General features: G+C 39.1%; 1 protein-coding gene across 1 annotated transcript; it reads right to left on the reverse strand.

Moving 5' to 3' along the window:
- Nucleotides 1-200: 200 nt before the first annotated feature.
- Nucleotides 201-18,778, reverse strand: LOC142443622 (albumin-like). The gene is made up of 14 exons (XM_075544932.1): nt 18,700-18,778; nt 17,948-18,005; nt 17,010-17,142; nt 14,896-15,107; nt 14,282-14,414; nt 13,205-13,302; nt 11,386-11,515; nt 10,344-10,558; nt 8,919-9,051; nt 7,079-7,176; nt 4,027-4,165; nt 2,711-2,934; nt 1,081-1,213; nt 201-242 (listed from the first exon to the last, which is right to left on the reverse strand). Exons 1-14 carry the CDS (start codon nt 18,776-18,778, stop codon nt 201-203), a joined length of 1,827 nt encoding a protein of 608 aa, XP_075401047.1.
- Between the last annotated feature and the right edge of the window lie 356 nt (nt 18,779-19,134).

The following is a 19,134-nucleotide window of genomic DNA, read 5'->3' on the forward strand; positions in this document are numbered from 1 at the left end:
GTACAATGGGAATAAGAATATACCCAAGATATGCTACTCTTTAGAGAATTAAATAAGTTTATATAACACTTAAGGGGTTGGTCTATGTGACTCTTGGCAAATAGTTCATCAATTTTCACTATTTTGACAATAGGAATTATGATGAGTTATTTTTAAAACATCTGAAGTATAGGTACCTGAGATGCGTGTAGCTGTTGTTTTTAAGCCAAGGCATCTTGAGCTTCCTTAACCAGTTTGGGGCCCTGAGTAGAAAGAAATGGCAGATGTCAGGGAAATAGTGGCATTGCTATTAGGGTGCAAATTAACATTTACCTACACACTGGTGATGGTAAAATACTTTCACATGCATCATGTCCTTTAACTCCAATTTCATATTAAAGGCCTTTGAAGAGAGCTCGCTGACACTCATTGTCCAAAAGGTATAAAAATTACCCTCCATCCATGTGGGAAAATATGAAAATAGTTCAGACATTAAAATATAAACTTCCTCCTTCGTTCACTAATCTCTGAAATGAAGCTGCCAAGTTTAATCACAAATTCAATCATAAAGCATTTTCCCACGAAAATGACTAAAGAAATGAAAGGTTTTGTTCATTGTTATTTCTAATAAAAGATTTCAGATCTTCAGCCCTTACAAATGTTTTTACTTATATTCATAACCCTCTTCATTTTAGAGCCAGGACAGGACAATTGTTTAATAATATGCTACATGAGAGCAGCATATAAAAAACATTTTTAATACTGAAGATTGTTTTGGAGGCAATTCTATGTAGAAAAATATTCTTACCATATATGCATAGAGTGACCTTTAGGCAAACGAACCCTAGTCCAACCCACATGTTGGACAGCTAACAGCAAGGTCAGCAGTGTGAACCACTGAGAGCTCCGCAGGAGAAAGATGAGGCTCTCTACTCCCATAAGGGGGTTTGCTTTGGAAACCCTGTGCGCAGCTCTGTCGAGCCTGGTTGCTCTAAGTCAGAATCAACTCCGTGACATTTAGAGGGTTAGGTTTGTTTGTTTCAAGCCCTAACCTGATTAACCATGGAAATTAAATTATCACAGTGATGGCCATGTCAGTACCTCCTCCCCAAAGCAGGCCTCCTTGTCCTCAGCCAGACAGCACTTCGCCACCATAACGGTGAAGTCTCCGGTCACTTTTTTCAGTTGTTCATCTGTGGCCTTGGGCTTGTGTTTTACCAGCTCGGCAAGCACACTGTGTTAGAACAAAGGAAGAGATAGCGGGGTGCTCCGATAAAGAAAGAGGAAGGTGATGAGGAGGGTACTGCTGTTATTATTTAAGATTTTTCAGCCTTGAACATAGACAACTCTGGTTTGGAGGCACAAACGTGCCATTTAAGGCTCAATATTCTTTTCATCTGGATGCTGAGAATAGTAAAACCTATCTTCATAGGGCTAGAGGGACTGTGGATGAGATCACTAATGTAAATTTCTCAGCATCCTATGTGGTGTCAAAGATATAAAAACAGAAAAGGAGTATTACTTGCCTGGAAACTCTGAAAAGGACTATATATTTACAAGTATACATTACCCGGATTCTGGAATTTACATCCTATTAATCAGGATAGTTTTTAAGAGTTTAAAATAATCCTTTAATAGCTTTATTGTCTCATAGTTCATTTTTAAAGTCTATCAGTTGAGAATCTTTATATTCCATCTTTGAAATTTGATCCATTCATGTGTAATAATGCAGAGACAGCAGGAAATAAGCCTATCAAAACTTGTATGCACCAAAAACTATTGCTGTGCTAGATCTTTAAATCTTAAGCAAAAAATATCCCCTGACGTCTTAGAAATCAAGCACAAGTTTAGCTTATCTAATAAAAACTGTCTTCGTTAAGCATGAGGCCATTTTCATGTATCTCTTAGGGGTCAAATGATAACAGCTGCTTGATTGATTACCTAGGACCTTAGAGGGCCATGCGCTTATGTCTACAGCTGAAATGACTCCGAATGAGAGGGTGGGAGTGTTTGCACGACTTGAAGAATATAATCAATGTCACTGCAGAACATATACTATTGGATTGGTACATATTTTGTTGTACATATTCTCAAATATCAAAACACAAACCATGAACTACTTAAGCACAATAAAAAAGACAAAGGACTTTGGGAACAGGAGCTTCTCTACCATTGGCATCTACAGAGACAACACCATCAAAGGTTTGCAGTGATGTGCCTAAGACTTGCTACACTTAAGGCATGACCAGGGCCCCCTGTGGATGAGAGGAATTATCTTTTGCTACATCTCATGCCACTCTAATCCCTCATGGTGTTGCCAGTAACACATCTGGAGGATTTGCCCCGCCTGTAGATTCCGCATTTTAAGCACAAACTCAAAATTTCCATTCATGTCCGAAAACTAACTAAATTTCTATCTACACAAACGTGTCAGTTTATTTATTAACTCTTTATCATGCATCTGGCTGAGATATTATTCTACTGTGGCTCTTTAGCCATAGTTTTCTGCTAAGAAAATAAAAGACTATTCTGCATAATCGGTAAGCCAGTATTCTGCTAAGAGAATTGTAAAGGCTGTCCATTTTGCTCTTAATACTTTTACCAGTTCTATGGAGTCAGTACTTAATACGTTTCTCTGTGTTACACAGTTACTAATTCTGAAAAGTGGCACATTTCAGTTGACCTTTCTCATTAACCAGACTGAGATAGCACGCAATAAAAACACACTCACGATTGTTTCTTGATTTGCTTCTGATCATCTGGCAGTGTGCACAATTCGGCGTGGAAGGTGAATGTTTCAGGGCTGAATTCTTTGGGAACATATGTTTCATCGGCCTCAAGAGCTGAGAAGCATGGCCGCCTGTCCACCAAGGACTCTGAGCAGCATTTGGTAACCCTTTCGCTCACTGGTGTTTTCTCGTGCTGCACACAAAGCTGGTTCAGAACCACAGCCAGCTAAAGGATAAGCAGAGGAAGAGTGGGAGTTTTTAAAAAGCCGTAGCTGGAAGTGTTTCAATGAACGCCTTCTTACCAATGGGTCACATAAGTGTTGTGTTTAAACTAGCACCATTGAATTCAGGGTTATTGAGGCCGTGACTTATCTTCAAGACTGCAAGGAGAGACGAGCCAGTCAGGGTGCAGTGTAGCAACGATGAAACATACAACTTTCCTCGAGTTCCTACATGCTTCCTCCCCCCCCACTTTTGGAAATGATCCCAATTCTACCTTACAAATCTGGCTAGACCAGAGGATGTACACTGGTACAGATAGGAACTGGAAACACAGGGAATCCAGGGCCGATGATCTCTTCAGAGATAGTGCTGAGACTGGCGATACTGGGAGGCTGGAAGGACGGTGGGGTGGATATGGGGAACCAATTACAGAGATCTAGATATAACCTCCTCACTAGGGGATGGACAACAGAAGAGTGGGTGAAGTGAGACATCGGACAGTGTAATATGGGACAAAATAATAATTTATAAAATGTCAAGGGTTCATGAGGGAGGGAGGAGTAGAGAGGAAGGGGTAAAAATGAGGAGCTGGTTCCATGGGCTTAGGTGGAGAGCAAATGTTTTGAGAATGGTGAGGGTAACGAATGTACAAATGTGCTCGACACATGAGGCCCCAATAAAATGATTTTTTTAAATGAACAAGAAGGGACTTTTGAAAGTACTTTCTCTTCTAAGCACATCAGCATTTGAAGAGCAAAACACTTGAGAAAACACTTGTTAAAAACAAACTGAGTGAATCCTGAGATGGTTGCCTTAGGGAAGGAAGACACCAATGAAAGTGAAAAAATGTAGAAAGATATGAGATTGTTAAGTATTAAAACTGAAGCCGCCGCCCACGCCCTCCCCCCCCTCGCAAACAATTTACCTTCTTTGGGATCACTAAATCACTGCTTTAGTGGGTAGGAGAACATAAACAGGCAAGTGAATCCTGGCAGCTCTTAAAGTCACATACAGACACACTTTAGTTTACCCCTTCTTTGGAAGCCAGCACGTAAAGTTCATCACTATTAACTAGATGATAGTTGTAAAGACTCACATAGTCCTCTACACATGGCATTCTCTGTGCTTCAACAAGTGGGCAGCACTTGGTGCCCACCCTTCCCAGGCTTCTTGAGATCTCCACGATCGTTGGCGTTGACACTTGCGGCACTTTCCTGGTGTAGCGAACTATGAGCCTGTGACAAAACAGACCGTGTGGTTTCAGCCAAGTCAAAAAAAATAGTACCTCAAGCAAAAAACAACAACAAAGAGCTAAAATCAACTAGGAATATCTTATTTTCCAGTTCTAATTTCATCTCCATTTTCAAGTGTCAGGTAGCAGTATAGAAATACCTTGTCCTGAGCAATTCAGTAGTTCTAGCTTTGAATTCCACCTGTCTCACATAATCTGGAAAAATATATATATTTACCTTCTACCAGAATTTCATGTTAGTAACATACTTATTCATTGTTTCTTTGCTTTCATAACTACCTATTGGAAGCCTATTAAATATTAACATGTCTCTGAACTTGAACTATAGGAATGAATGTTCTTATATATAACATGGGGAATGACACAATCACTGAAGACAAAATGCGTGCATAACCAAATGTGTTCAGAAGCTGATGGAATCTGGCTATTAGAAGATAGAGCATCTGGGGTCTTAAAAGCTTGAAGTTAAACAAGCGGCCATCTAGCAGGGTAGCAGCAAAGCCCACATGGAAGAAGCACACCAGCCTGTGCGATCACGAGGTGTGGACTGGGTCAGGTATCAGGCATTAGAAGATCCAAACAAACAGATATATTGCTACAAATGATAGGGGTCTGAGTGGAGACCCATAGCCCATCTGTAGACAACTGGATATCCCCTCAGGGAAGGGTCAAAAAGAAGGAACGAGTCAGTCAGGGTGTAGAATAGCACCTATGGGTGCAGCATAGCCCCGACGGAACATACCACATTCCTTTGGTTTTTTTAAGGCTTCCTCCCTCCCACTATCATAACCCAAGTTCGTCCTTACAAATCCTGCTAACCTGGAGCATGTACACTAGTACAGATGAGAGCTCTCAACACCCAGAATCCAGGAGAGGAAAACCCCCTTAGGAACAGGAATGTGAGTAGTGATACCATGAGGGTAGAAGGAAGGTGCGGGGAGATGGGGAAGAAATAGGGAACCAATTATAATAATCAGCATATTAGCCCCAAGGGGTACAAACAATAGAAAAGTGGGCAAAGGGAGACAGCAGACTGTGTAAGATATGAAAATAATAATCATTTATAATTTATCAGAGGTCCATGAGGGTGGGAGGGTGGGGGAGGGTCGTACAAGAGAGGAGCTGATACCAAGAGTTCAAGAGAAAGAAAATGTTTTTTAAATGATGATAACAACATATGCACAAATGAGTTTGATATAATGGTGTGGATTGTTATAAGAACCCCCAATAAAATGATTTTTTTTAATTTTTTAAAAGATGGGGGAAAGTATACTTGACTCAATAGGTATTAAATTAAATAAAAGTGAAGGGAGACTCCGGATAGGGCAAGATATGACAAAATAACGATGTATAAATTACCAAGGGCACATGAGGGAGGGGGGAGCGGGGAGGGAGGGGGGAAAAAGAGGGCCTGATGCAAAGCGCTTGAGTGGAGAGCAAATGCTTTGAGAACGATTGGGGCAGGGAATGTATGGATGTGCTTTATACAATTGATGTATGTATATGTATTGATTGTGATAAGAGTTGTATGAGTCCCTAATAAAATGTAAAAAAAGAAAAGAGAAAAAATGATTAGGGCAAAGACTGTACAGATGTGCTTTATACAATTCATGTATGTATATGTATGAACTGTGATAAGAATTGTATGAGCCCCAATAAATTGTTTTAAAAAATTTAAATAAAAGTACTCCTTTTACCTAGCACTGTGTCCAACAAGCAGTAGTTGTTTCAGAGGAGGCTAAAAAAAGTTGTGGGAAAAGGGAATTAAGAGATAATGGATATAATTATTTGTAAACTATTAAGGGTACACAGGAGGGGGAGCATGGGGGGAGGGGAAGGGAAAAAAGGAAAACGAGCTGATTCCAGGAACCCATGTGGAAGGCGAATTTTGAGAACGACAAGGGCAATGAATGTATAAAGTTGCTTTACTCAATTGATGTATGTATGGATTATTATAAGAGTTGTATGAGCCCCAATAAAAAAGATTTATTAATATTTTAAAGAAAAAAGAATCTCCTTCATCATTGAAAGCCATTGTGTGAGGGCAATCTACTCTTTGAAAAACACTTTTTGTTCACACTATGGTCCTATTAGCACCCTGAAAAGTGCCAACATGTATACTACATAGGATACATCTAACAATGGTGTGTTACTTCCTTATTTCACTTCCATAAATCAAACTCTCAGGTTGAGACCTTGGTCCATCAGGCCAGTCTGTCTCTGACACTACTACAAAAGGACATTGTAGAGAAAAACAGAATGTTCATCCTCCAAGGCTATATTATGTATTCCCTAAATATGTCCTCCTGTCAAATAGCCATTATGAAGAAGGTATTCACAAACATATCTAAATAAATGTTGTCAAATTTTATTCTTGAACCCATATGTTACTTCTCAATGTTGGCAGCGGCTGCTACAACTATTCCTACTACTGTGCTTGACTTGGTAAGGTCTTCAAATTATCTGTAAACTACGCACCAACTTCATACCAGTGCAGATTTCTCAATCACACCAACTGCTCTCTCTCTAGCCCTTGTGTATATTTGTGTTTCTGGATAAGGATTGATTAGGAATATACATATAGTATATTCAATGATTGAGATGTCTATGTTAAGTATTCACATTGAAAAAAGACACAAAAAGCTTTTTGCTATCAAATCAATTCTGACTCAAGGCACTCACTTGTGTTACAGAGTATCTGTAACTCCTTAAGATTTTCTTAGCTTTAATTGTTACTGAAACTTATTATGAGCCTTTATTCAACTGCTAGATGGATTTGAACCACCAATCTTCCAATTAGTAGACAATTACCATGTAGGCACTTGGGACCCAGGGATCTAGTAATTTTTCAATGGCTGGAATACATCAAGATTAGCCAAAATACAAAATTACTTACTGATTTTGGAAGTCATACTCTCCAATTTTGCCAAAAATTTCACAGTTTTCTTTGACTACCTTCTGGGGCTCCTCAATAAGAGGTTTCATTTCCTCCATCTGAAACATAGAATAATTAAATGTATTAGATTCTGCTAGGATGAGATGCAGGTCACATTTCACACTCTAAGCAGAATAAGATCTTCCTCCCTTTCAACCAATACCAAGTCAGGCCAAGTCAACCCAGAGTTGATTCCAACCCATAGAGACCCTGTAGGGCTGAGCCAAACTTCTCCTTAGGGTTTATGAGACTGTAAATCTTACAGGGAACAGACAGTCTTTCCTCTCTCCCACAGAGCAGCTGGAGGCTTGGAGGTATTGACCTTGAGGTTAGCAGTCCACTGCTTCAACCATTATACCACCAGGTCTCCTTTCCCAACCAGTGCTACCTCAAACAGACATTGATGTCAAATCCATCACATTCTATTCAAGCTCTTTATTTTAAGTGCTGGGACTGTGAGTGTGAGTGCTTACAAACACTGTCCACGTTCTGGAGTTCACATTGCCATTTGAGTCAGATCATCTGACTCATTTTCCAGTTGTGTAGGTTTGACAAAGATCTCCAAGCTTCAGAAACCTCATATATCAAAAATGGATGACTATGGTGCTCCCATCACAGAATGCTATGATTAATAAATGGAACTGAAGAAATTAAAATAGCACCTGGCCCATCATGAAGAAGCCTTGGTGGCACCGTGGTGAGCAATTGGCTACTTATCAGGTCATCGATATGAACCCATCAGGTTCCCAGTGAAGTTAAGGTGTGACAGTCGGCTTCCATAAAGATTGATAGCTTTGGAAACCCTGTAGGATGATACTACTTTTCCCTATAGGGTCACGATGAGTTGGCATCAACTCAAAGGCAGTGGATTTATTTTGGTTTGATTTGGTAGCAAACAATACAATCTCAGTCATTTATGATTACTAGTATTATTATTTTTAGGCCAGCTCTCCAGTGAGATCTTAAAATTATGGAGACTACAGATTTGGACTTGGCGATCAGTAATCAGTACATGTGTGGTGGCTGGCATATACAGATCCGAGTAGAGGAAAGAATTATTTTCCTCTTAATCAGCGTGGTAGGGAAAGCAGCAGATATGTTTGTCTGAAGCAACAACAAGCACACTACCGTGGAGTCAACTCTGACCTAGTGGGAGCCTCTCAGCCCAAGCACAACTGCTTCTTTGGGTTTCCAAGTCCTCAAATGTTCATGGGAACAGAACACTTCCCTTCTCCCACGGAGGAGCTGCTGGGTTGAAACTGCTGACCATGAATCACTGACTGCTCCTTGGATGGGTTTGTAGGGGACCTGATCATCCTCCACAACTGCTGTGCTCTCCTTCTGTAAATTCCTGAAAACCCATGCCTAAACTTTCTCAAAAAGAAAGGCGGAGTTTCTCCAACTTTCCTTTAAGATATTAATTCTGGTACTTTACTAAGTTTTGGAAACAAAATTACCTTCGTGCTATCTGAGTTCAAGTTACTGTAATGAACACTTAAATTTACTTTGTGTGTATCTGATCTTGGGACTGTGAAAACAGAACAGAAATCTTGCTCAAGAGTTTGTAGTTTGGGAGATTGCTCTCTTTGGAGCTTTCTTTTCGGGGTTTTATTCATCATTTTTCTTAAGGGTTGGTTTTGGTTTTACTTTCAATAAGTTTAAGAGCACAGAATTGAAAACCATATCAGGAAAAGCACTAAATTTTTATAGATTTCACTGTGCATCACTGCCCTGTCTTCCTTGGTCATGACTGGAATCATTAGCCCAAGAGCCAGATTTAGTTTTCTTGCAAGCAACCTACCACGTTGCCATAGCACGTGTGAGGATCGGCCGTGGCACAGCACTTCTCCAGTTTGGCTTCGTAGAACTTGGCAAGTCTCATTAGCAACATCGTAGCATAATCAGGATGCCTTCTTGAATATTCATACAAAAACCTGCATGCGATAAAAATGCAATAGCGTGAGTTAAATCCACAACAAACTTAGAGATTAATTCTCAATCCAAAGGCTGATATTTAATTACTTCCGAAAGCAGTATAGAAGGGTAAGTAGAGGACTAGACATTCTGATATTAAAACTGTCTGAGTTCACATTTTGGTTGTATGTCACTTCACGCAACTTGTTAAACCTCGTGGAATCTTACTTTTCCCTTCTGTAGAGTGAGAACAATAATGTTATCTATGTCTGTCAGGAAGCGTTAGACTGCCAACTGCAAGGTCAGTGGTTCAAACCCATGAGTTGAAGCAGAGGAGAAAGATGTGGCTATCTATGGCTGGAAATATTTTCAAACCTTACAAACCCTTTATGAAGTGGCCAATAATTGGAATTAAATCAATGGCAATGGGTTATTTTGTTTGGGTTCTCTTTTTATTTCATAAAGAAGATTGTTGTGAGAATTAAATGACATAATCTACATAAAACACACTGGAACATAGGAAATGTTTGATAAATTATGTCTAATCTTATAATGAATACTTGTTTGATTTGACTGTACCTCACAACGGGTCTCAATTAAATATGTACGCCCTTATTCACTCAGTGAATTCTGGATATTGATGTTCAGAAGACAGAGAGAGAGAGTAAATAGTCTTCATTTTTTAAGTATTCTCTATGAAATTTTATAGTGTATCATTTTATGAAACATATTTAATACAAAGTTAATACCATAATGTAAATGCAGAAAATCAAATTTCCTGACTTTATCACCTATGTGATAAGCTTTTATATTGTCCTTGAAGTGCATAGCCTTTCCCTGTCACTGAAGTTTTGTTTGAATTTAAAATACCTGATGGCAGGTTCCAGGTCTTTTTTTTTAATAGTTCTTTGTTACCTGTCATTACATATCTGTCCATATATGGATATACACAAACGTGTGCATTGTAGGTATTCAGGAAATGCCCTTTCAATAACTTATCAAATGAATGAATAACCTATATATTTACATATCAGCAAAATGTTTCTGGGAAGATCGCTCCAGAAAAATCCCTAAGGAGCAAAGAGGGGGCAGCAGGAATAACTGGAAGAACTTTCGTTGACTCTTTATACTCTTCTGTATTGGTTTTTGTAGTGAGCGTGTGTTGCCTTATGATAGTTGGCGAAACGCTGATATGATGGAAATGTAACCTGTAAAGCCTGGCCAGGAAGAGGGAAAGGGAGCGTCGGGATACATGAAAATGGGAGCACCTCCACAGAGCCTTCTCTTGTCAGATCATCCCTTGTCCACTTACGTGCCCAGGAAGATATCCTTGGCCTCGTCATAGTTTTTGCACACCTCCTTGTCCTCCACGAAATCAGCAGCCATCGGGGTGAGGTCGTCAGGAATATCATCATTCTCGAGCTCGGCGATGCAATGGGATTTCTCAAGCACAGGCTTATCACAGCAGGCCTTTAGCTTACTGGAGATGCTTTCCTGATGGTCACATGTGTACTTGGCCAGATCCGCCTGCAAACGAGTTGATGAAAAATGTCCATGTGCCTTATGTACGTGCTTGTGTACACCTTCCAAAGTTTTCCTAAACTATTCACCCTTCTCCAACCCCATCTACTCCCCAAAACAATCTCTAGGGGAATCTACCTCTATTCTTGCCCTCCTTCATGTTGAGGGGTTTGTCCCTTCTCTCAGCTAAAATATGACTGAGAGAGGTTACTAATCAGTGATGAATCAAACAGGTCATTTGAAAGGTTTATAAACTCGCATAAGAGTAATTCATGTGTGTCACTACACCTGTGTTCCATGGGGCTTTCAGTGATTGATTTTTTTAATTATATTTTTTAAGTTATATCACCATACTTTTCTTTGAAAATGCCTTTGGATGGACTCAAACCTCCAGTACTTAGCTGAGCATGCTCCTTTCATCACCCACCCTCCAACTACATTGAATAAGTAGGTTAAAAAATGTTTTAAGTAGTTCCATTAGTACAGTAGGTAAGTACTAATTGCTAACTGGAAAGGCTAAGGTTGGTCAACCAGCTGCTCCAGAGAGAAAAATTGTGGGAATCCACTTTAAAAATGATTTGCAGCATTGGAAACCCCATTGGGCAATTCTACAGTCCTAGTATAGGATTGCTAAGGTTGGAATCCATTGATGGAACACAAGAACCGTAACAGCTTGGGGGTGGGGGAAGGACCACAAACAGTAAATGTGTGAGCTAGAGCAGAAAAGAACACCGAACACAATCTCCCTGATAGCTGTCTCCACGCAGCTGAAAGGATCCATTCTATCACCATAAGTGAGTAAAGAACCAAAGAGCATTCTGACATGTCCTCACCCTGTCATCAGCACACTCCAGCAGGTCTCCATGGCAGCATTCCGTGTGGATCTTGGTAACACCTGTCACTAGTTTAGAAATCTCTGGAAAGTCAGCCTTCGGAAACCTCTGGCTTAGACGAGCTACATTCCTGAAAACATGCACACCATCAAATGGATTATTAACATGCAATTCAAGCCACCTAACTTCTGGAAATACACTGCAAAATTCATTATTTCCTATTTTAATGCTAGTTATGAACCAAATTATCTTTATTCCTGAGGGAAGAATTATCTATAGTAAGACTGTGTACAGTAGGTAGATGTCTGTTGTTGGTTGTTAGTTGCCAGCAGCCAGTTATGATTTTTTTCAACTCCACATATGCAGACTACAACTATTGCCTTGGGCTTTCAAAGTTGTGCCAATTCAAAAACGATACATTTAAAGAGGAACTCTACAAGAGGCAATAGTTTGAAGCCCAGATCTAATGTTAAATCCAGGCATCCTCACTTATTATCCATGTGATTCTAGGAAAGTAGATTAGCCTCTCTGAGAATTAACTTCTGTAGTCACAGTAACACTGATGTGAGAATTAAATTAGATCATGCATATTAAAGTCTTTTATAAACTGGAAAGGACCATATAGACTCGAATCCCCTTTCATTTTAGACAATAAAGACCTTGTAAAAGTCTCTAACTCAGCTAAAAAGTTCACTACAATCAAGAGGATTCTGGATTCTGAGACTATAACTCTTTGTAGGAGTAGGCAGCCCCAACTTTGCTCCGAAGAGTGGCTGGTGGTTTTGAACTGCTGATCTCGTGGTTAGCAACCCAACACTTAACCACTATGCCACCAGGCTCCTCGTAAATGACTTGAAGAAAGAAATATTATAAATTTCACAAAATTGTGGTGTAATAAAAGTTAATTCAATTAAGTATTTTTAAAGTAATAAAAGCTGAATATGTTTTCGCCAAGAAATTTTTCCAGCAGAGCCTCTAAGCTCTATGACAAGATGTAAAAAGTGCATATCATCATCGCTCCAAATCATTGCAAAGTCATCGAAGTCTAAAAAAAGGGATTCCCCCTACTGCTTCCCACATCCAAAGCAAAACTATTGTGTAACTAAACATCATTTCATGGTCAGACTGTTTATTTGTTGACTTGGCTAGTGGTGTTGGTGTTCATGGTACAGATGTCAAGAAGAGGAAGTTTAGTTGATGATTTCCAAAAAACCTGTAATGTCTCCTCTTATCTTCATTTCATCTCCTGTCCATGTTGATTCAGTGTTGGCTAACACATGGCAAATGGGAGTGTTACTAATTTCCTGGCTCAGATATTTTTAAATCTCCCAGAATAGGTAAGTAGTTGAAAAGCAAAGGGTAAGATATTAAGGGAAGAAATGAAACTATGAGACAACGAAAAGTAACTTTAGTTCAGTCAGTGTTTGAATTAAATGAGTAGGACCACAAAGGAAAAAGGGGAGATTTTCAGATAATTTCAGGATGGCTAAGGCTGGTTTAAATAAATTTTTAAAACATACTGGTTATAACGCTATAAAAAAACTGAAAATTTAGAATAAGAAGCCCAGTACTTATTAGTAAAATGGAAGGTTGATTAACTGCATCTTTTTAATGAAGGACAAAAGTTCATTGTACTATCTAAATATTTTGACTACTTAGGGAAAACAAGATTGGTGACAAAGTTTCACTGATAGTCAAACTTGCAGTTGTATTAATTCAAGAAAGCCCTGAGTGTACTGTGGACAGTGTAAAGTGTTGTCAATAGAACAATCATTATGCTAATTGCTCTAAAGATGCAAGCTAAATAAACATGATTTACCATGCTTTGAAAGCCCGGGTTCCGAATTTTTCAAGGCTGGCACACCTCAGTCTCTGTCTGGCAGAGGAAGTCAGTACATTTTCTTTCAGAGCATCAAGCTGTGGAAATCGAACATTGGAGAATTAGAAAGGCAAAGTTTCACATGAAACGTCTCTTCATAAACTCCGATGCCATGCCAATTAAATTGTAAAGAGAGAATTTACTTCTGCATCTTAAATGCTCATGAATGGTAACTATGCGCAATACGGGCAGAGAACAAATCTGTCTGGGGAGTGTGGGAGCCCCTAGGTAGTTGAGAAGTGGCATGGAGGCGCTGCCATGGACAAAGGGAAAGAACATGAGAGACGAGAAGAGACAAACCTACCAGAGAAGTTAACTCCTAATTCTGCCTATAAATCATTTCACCCCGTCATCCATTAACCCTGGTGCCATCAAGAAAACCCCTAGCAGGGGTGCTAGGCCAAATAGTTGAGGGGGTTGATGGGCAGTTTAAATTGGTGAACATAAAATTGATGACCTGAAATGCAATGCCTACTTAATCGACAGTTATAAAATTGTTTAGAAAAAGAAAAGAAACTCCCTTGGGGAAAAAAGAATAAAGGTTATCACTGTAAAATGAGAAAGAAAAACAAATGAACCCGGGCTTTGAGATGCAGTAAAACCCTCCAGTGTGAATTCCTCTCCCAACAGCAACAACAACCTCATGAACGTTTGCTTCTTGACTGTGCAGTTTGACAATTAAATGTCTGTGTCTCACAACAGCGACCTGCACCGTAAAAAGTTGTGGGATGTTTAGATAGATTGGAGGGGCCTTCAAAAATTCAGGGGGAAAGTGGGACTAAAAGATGATAGAGGTTTCCACACACTCTTTAAAGGACCCTCTGAGGAAGTCAGAGAGAGGTCTTCAAAAGAGGTGAAATATCTTTGGAGGGGCCAATGGGGAGGAAAGAGGAGAACACACTCTTGACCGTGACTGGGAAGTCTGTACCAGAGGCTAGCTCCCCTAAATCTAGTCCTAAAACAGCTGACGGCTGAGATATGATTAGGAACCTCATCTATGGCTCTTCAGGAAAATACCTTTGGTGTCAGGCAGGCAGCTTTATCGGCAACTTGGCAGCATTCAGTCAGGGCTTTTTTGTATTCACCGCTAAAGTAGAGGAGCTCTGGGGCATAGAAGAAAGGAAATCTTCTGCCAACTTCATATAAGTATCTAAAGTTTTCAAAGGAAGACAGGAAGTCATTTTCTATTAAAACTGTGTCTAGAAAAAGAGAAGTAGCACCCCAAAAATCAAAAGATGAGTAAAATAGTCATAATTTTTAGGTAAAAATTCTTATTATTTAACTTGTTCGTATATGAATACTAAGGGTGTCTTTTTACTGTTTGTGAGTGAAATATTAATAAAATTAAATTCATTGTTACTGCTGAGCATATTTTGAGAAATGCCAATCTCAAATATGTTCAAAGAATATATACCCTGTTTCAAAGGACTCTTAAAGACATTTGGTCCAATTGTTTTGTTGTGTAGAATTGGGTGGCAGTAAATATTCCTTCTTTTGAAAATGGACTCTCAACAAAAGCATCCAAGCATTTCTGTCGAAACATTTCTGTGGTGGTAATTGTTATCCAAAGACTTGATCAGTAGGTTTATTGAATACTGTTTACTTTGAAGCGTGCACTTGGGTTAACTTACTTTCCAAAAAACCTGTGCTCATCATCGTGAAAGGCGGTGCACAGAACATCAGCAGTGGGCCGCTCGATTGGAGGGAGAGGTGGGTTCTCTTCTTTGTGTTTCAAGAAACAGTCATTTCGCTCAGGTTCTTGTTTCTCACAACAGTCAGCCAATTCACCGTATGTGTCACGGAGAGATGCAATTGTACACAATTTATCTCCAAAAAGAGTATGCTGAAAGAAGAGAAGGAAATAAGGCACTACTTAGCTTCTTTCTATTCAACACAAGGTACAAAATCCTTAAGACAATAGAGAAGGCTTTGTTAGCAAATCATAAAATGATCCACACCATCCATCCCCCGGCCCAACCTAGAGGGTTCCCTGTGCTTGAACTGTCTGTGTGTCGTGTTCAGAAGAATCAGCTGTCACGCTGCGGCCTGGAGGGAACAAAACATCAGGCCAAAAGACTGGTGTCAGTGCCTTTACTGCGTGTGACTTTACATCTAACCCCAACTAAGGCGCAAGTCTCAGCAGTCATCCAAAGAAGCCTTCAGGAAGGCAGACTTCTAGGTAGCAGGTGATTCGTGGGAGAGAGAAAGCTGCTCAGATAGCTTCACATTGAGCCTGTTCCTTTTGGAGACGCTAGTCACTCAATAGATGCTATTCAAAACTGAGGGTCACTGAGGTGCCCTGGGAAGGCACGCGGTGCTCTACTAACAGGTTAGAGGCTCACACGTACCAGTAGCTCAGGGGGAAAGGTAGCTGTCTGCTGATAGTAAGATGAAACCTGGGAAACCCTCTGAAGCACATCTAGTCTATCCTTCGGGCCTCTTATACATCAGAGTCAACTCAGCAGCTGTGAACTTGATGTGGGATTATTCAACATTTTAGAGTAACACAATCTACTATTTATTGATTGAGTTCTTCAATAGCAATATTTATTTTATTGATTCTAGATATATTTACTTTAGAGTCTATTTCATTCAATAAATTATTTATTCCCTCAGCAATTTGTATTAGTAAAGTAGTTGCAACCCCAGGAAACATACACTCTTCTAGGTGATATTCATTCACTTCATTAGTTTAATTCATGCTTACAACCAGGACAGTGTAGAATTTCAGAGGAGTTTCTTCTTTGAGGAAGAGATAGAGAGAGAAATAAGAGAAGAGAAAATTCAAATATTCATTAAGAAATGGTACGAAGTAGAAATGCATAAATTGAGTGATGAGAAAAAAATTAATCTCTCCTCCTACTGAAGAACAATTTGGAAATATCAAAAGTTCAAAGTTTTCCAAATGAGTGAACCTTGCTTTTTGATGGCGTGTAAAAATGTGAACATCCTTGAACCAAGGAATGTATATTTACACTATTAATTTATAAGTAACAACACTAGCCCAGACATCACTTGAGATCTTTCTCAAGATCAAAGCCGCACCGTTTGCTATCTCTGTAAGCCTCTCGGAATAGATACCTATATTAATTTTTTAATTGATTTTTAACAAATGACAATTTCCATTTATAAACACTGTTTATTTTGGGTGAGGTATCAATAAATAAAAGTCTTAAAAGCTATGGTAGAGCCACGATGCAGCTACTCTACAGAGAAGTAGCAATGGTTGATCTGTCGATACCTATTTGTATTTTTAAAATCTTGTTTAAATAAATCGTTCTATAGGGGGCTGTTACAGCTCATAGCAATCCATACATCAGTTGTATGAAACTCATCTGTACATATGTTGCCATCCTCATTTTCAAAACATTTTCCTTCCACTTGAGCCCTTGGTATCAGCTCCTCTTTCCTCTCCCTTCCTCTCCCACCCTCCCATCCCCAAGAACCCTTGATAAAATATAAATTAGTATGATTTTCTTATCTTACACCATTCGCTGCCTGCTTTCACTCATTTTTACGTTGTTAATTCCCCTGTGGGGAGTTGTGCTTAATGCGTCAATCATTGCAGTCGGCTCCCTGTGTTTGCTGAGTTTTCAGTGTTACGTAGGGTTAGCAGTTGAGCGCAGAGCCCACTGCAGCACCAGGGCGCCTTCTTTTCATTTGCCATTTCAGGATAATTGAGAAAATTAAGGAGAGCTGTTTCCCTTTTCTAAACCCAGGATGACCTACATCAGAACATACTTACAAGCGACTTGCCACAGTTTTCAGCTGACTCGTCAGCAACACATGTTTTTGCAAAGTCAGTTACTTCGGTTACTAATCTCACATGTTCTTCATATGGGCACTTCTGGAGGTACTGAGAAAAGGTAATCAGCAATCTGAAACAAAGGACAGAGTCAGCACATGTAGACCACAATACGACATCAATGTAGAGCAGGTGGCTGTGCTCATGGACAAATCATCTATCTGTATACGTTGTATAATTCATACATCTTGCTTACTATTTTATAAAAATTAAAATTTAAAAAAACATTTATAACAGCAATTATCTAAAGACTAACCAGGCATGTGTGACTTCCAGGCAAAGAAGGCTGTGTTTCTATCATGTTTAAATGCATGTGCATGCACAGCAACAGAGCACACCCATAGAGATATCCAGCAAGGGATACCCTAACTGGGTGTCCCGATGAAGACTGAAGGTTTACATTGCACCTATGAAGTACTGAAGGCAAGAAATAAAATCACACACACCTCATTTAATTAGACTATGGGAGAGCATCAAGTTTTAAGAATAAGGAATTCTCAATATTGCTAGAATTTTTAACTGTTAACATATTCTCTGAAAAGATTTGGTGTTATTTAGTATGCACAGGGGGGTTTGTAATTAATCTGACAAGGGAACTCTGTATAGACCTACTTCCATCCTGCAGGTTACATGTGAACTACAAAGCTGCACTGTCCAATAGAGTACCACGACCCAATTGAGAACCGTGGAGTAATATAAATTAAATGTCAATTAAGTTAAATTATGAATTTTGTTCCCTAGTTCCCTTTGCCACATTTAATGTGCTCACTGGGCACTTGGGACCAATGACTACCATGTTGGATAGAACTGATATAGATTATTTCCCCAAGGCTTGAGCTCGGTGGCATTACATTTGACTCCTCACTAGTTTAACTTACAGGCCTTTGAAAAACTCTTCTCCCAAATCCTTGTAGCGATGAGCGATCTCACTCTTGTCTGTGGGCAGAAGTATGAAACAAAGGAAGAAAGATACATAAACTTGATTTAAACACTGAAAAGCCTGACTGCATATGCGGCTACTTTTTGTTACTTTACTTTAGACTGATTTACTCGCTCCAGTCTCTGATCTCTACAGAAAATTTTATAATGATAGTGAACTATTTCATCTCCCTCTCAAATGAATAATTATTTCATCAACAATGATATTATTTGAAAAATCATCACATTGTTATACTTCCATATTCACACTTCAGCAAGCACCAGTGGTCTTAAAGTATCTGTTAGAAGTTACTGAAAAGACGGGCTGAGGAGAAAATAAATATAAATGCAAGTTCTAGTTATAAGATTAAAAACATAGATCTAGATTATTTTTTAAAGTATGTTCACAGTATGGATTTGGGCTTCTGAATTCCATTTCCAACGCTGTCCTCTAAGGCTTAATTTGCTATAATTGCAGGTCCTACATGTGTCAAAGGAAATGATCATTACTAAACCAATTTCCTCAGTACCATTTTAACGGAATTTTAAAAATATATTAATAAGACAAAACTGCCTCAAGTTTCACCAAAGAAAAATATCATCACCACCTAAAAAGACATGCTAATTCTGCAATTAGGCATCATCTACTAAAAGTTTATTTTATTACAAAAGTAAAATTAAAGTTGAATAGTAGAAAATAGAGAATGCTTACGTGCATCTCGCCGAAACAAGCCCCTGGAAGAAGCAGAGCTGAAGAGAAAGAGAAGGGAAATAAAGGTTACCCACTTCATTTTGCCAAAGGCTGTGGGATTAGAGAGAAGGGGAAAGGTAAAATGGATAGGGAGAAATTAGCACTAATATACTTCTCCAACCAGTAGGTGTAGATTATTAACTAGCCTCATCCTTGCGTGTCATTGGCTGCCCAGCGATTACAAAATTCATAATATTCTTGCCAAAAGCTTGTTTGAATAAACCCATTGCATTTGTTTGCCATGTGGAACAATGTTTTCCATAAGACCTTGTAATCCATTAAAGTTGTGTAAAACATCTTACCACATTTTAGATAAGCATTTAAATTATTTCTCCCATTTTTGATCACTACATTCTTTGATTCACCATTTGAAAATTTTAGTTCTTAATATTTTCA

The sequence above is a fragment of the Tenrec ecaudatus genome, chromosome 3 (genome assembly GCF_050624435.1).
Source record: "Tenrec ecaudatus isolate mTenEca1 chromosome 3, mTenEca1.hap1, whole genome shotgun sequence".
NCBI lineage: Eukaryota > Metazoa > Chordata > Mammalia > Afrosoricida > Tenrecidae > Tenrec > Tenrec ecaudatus.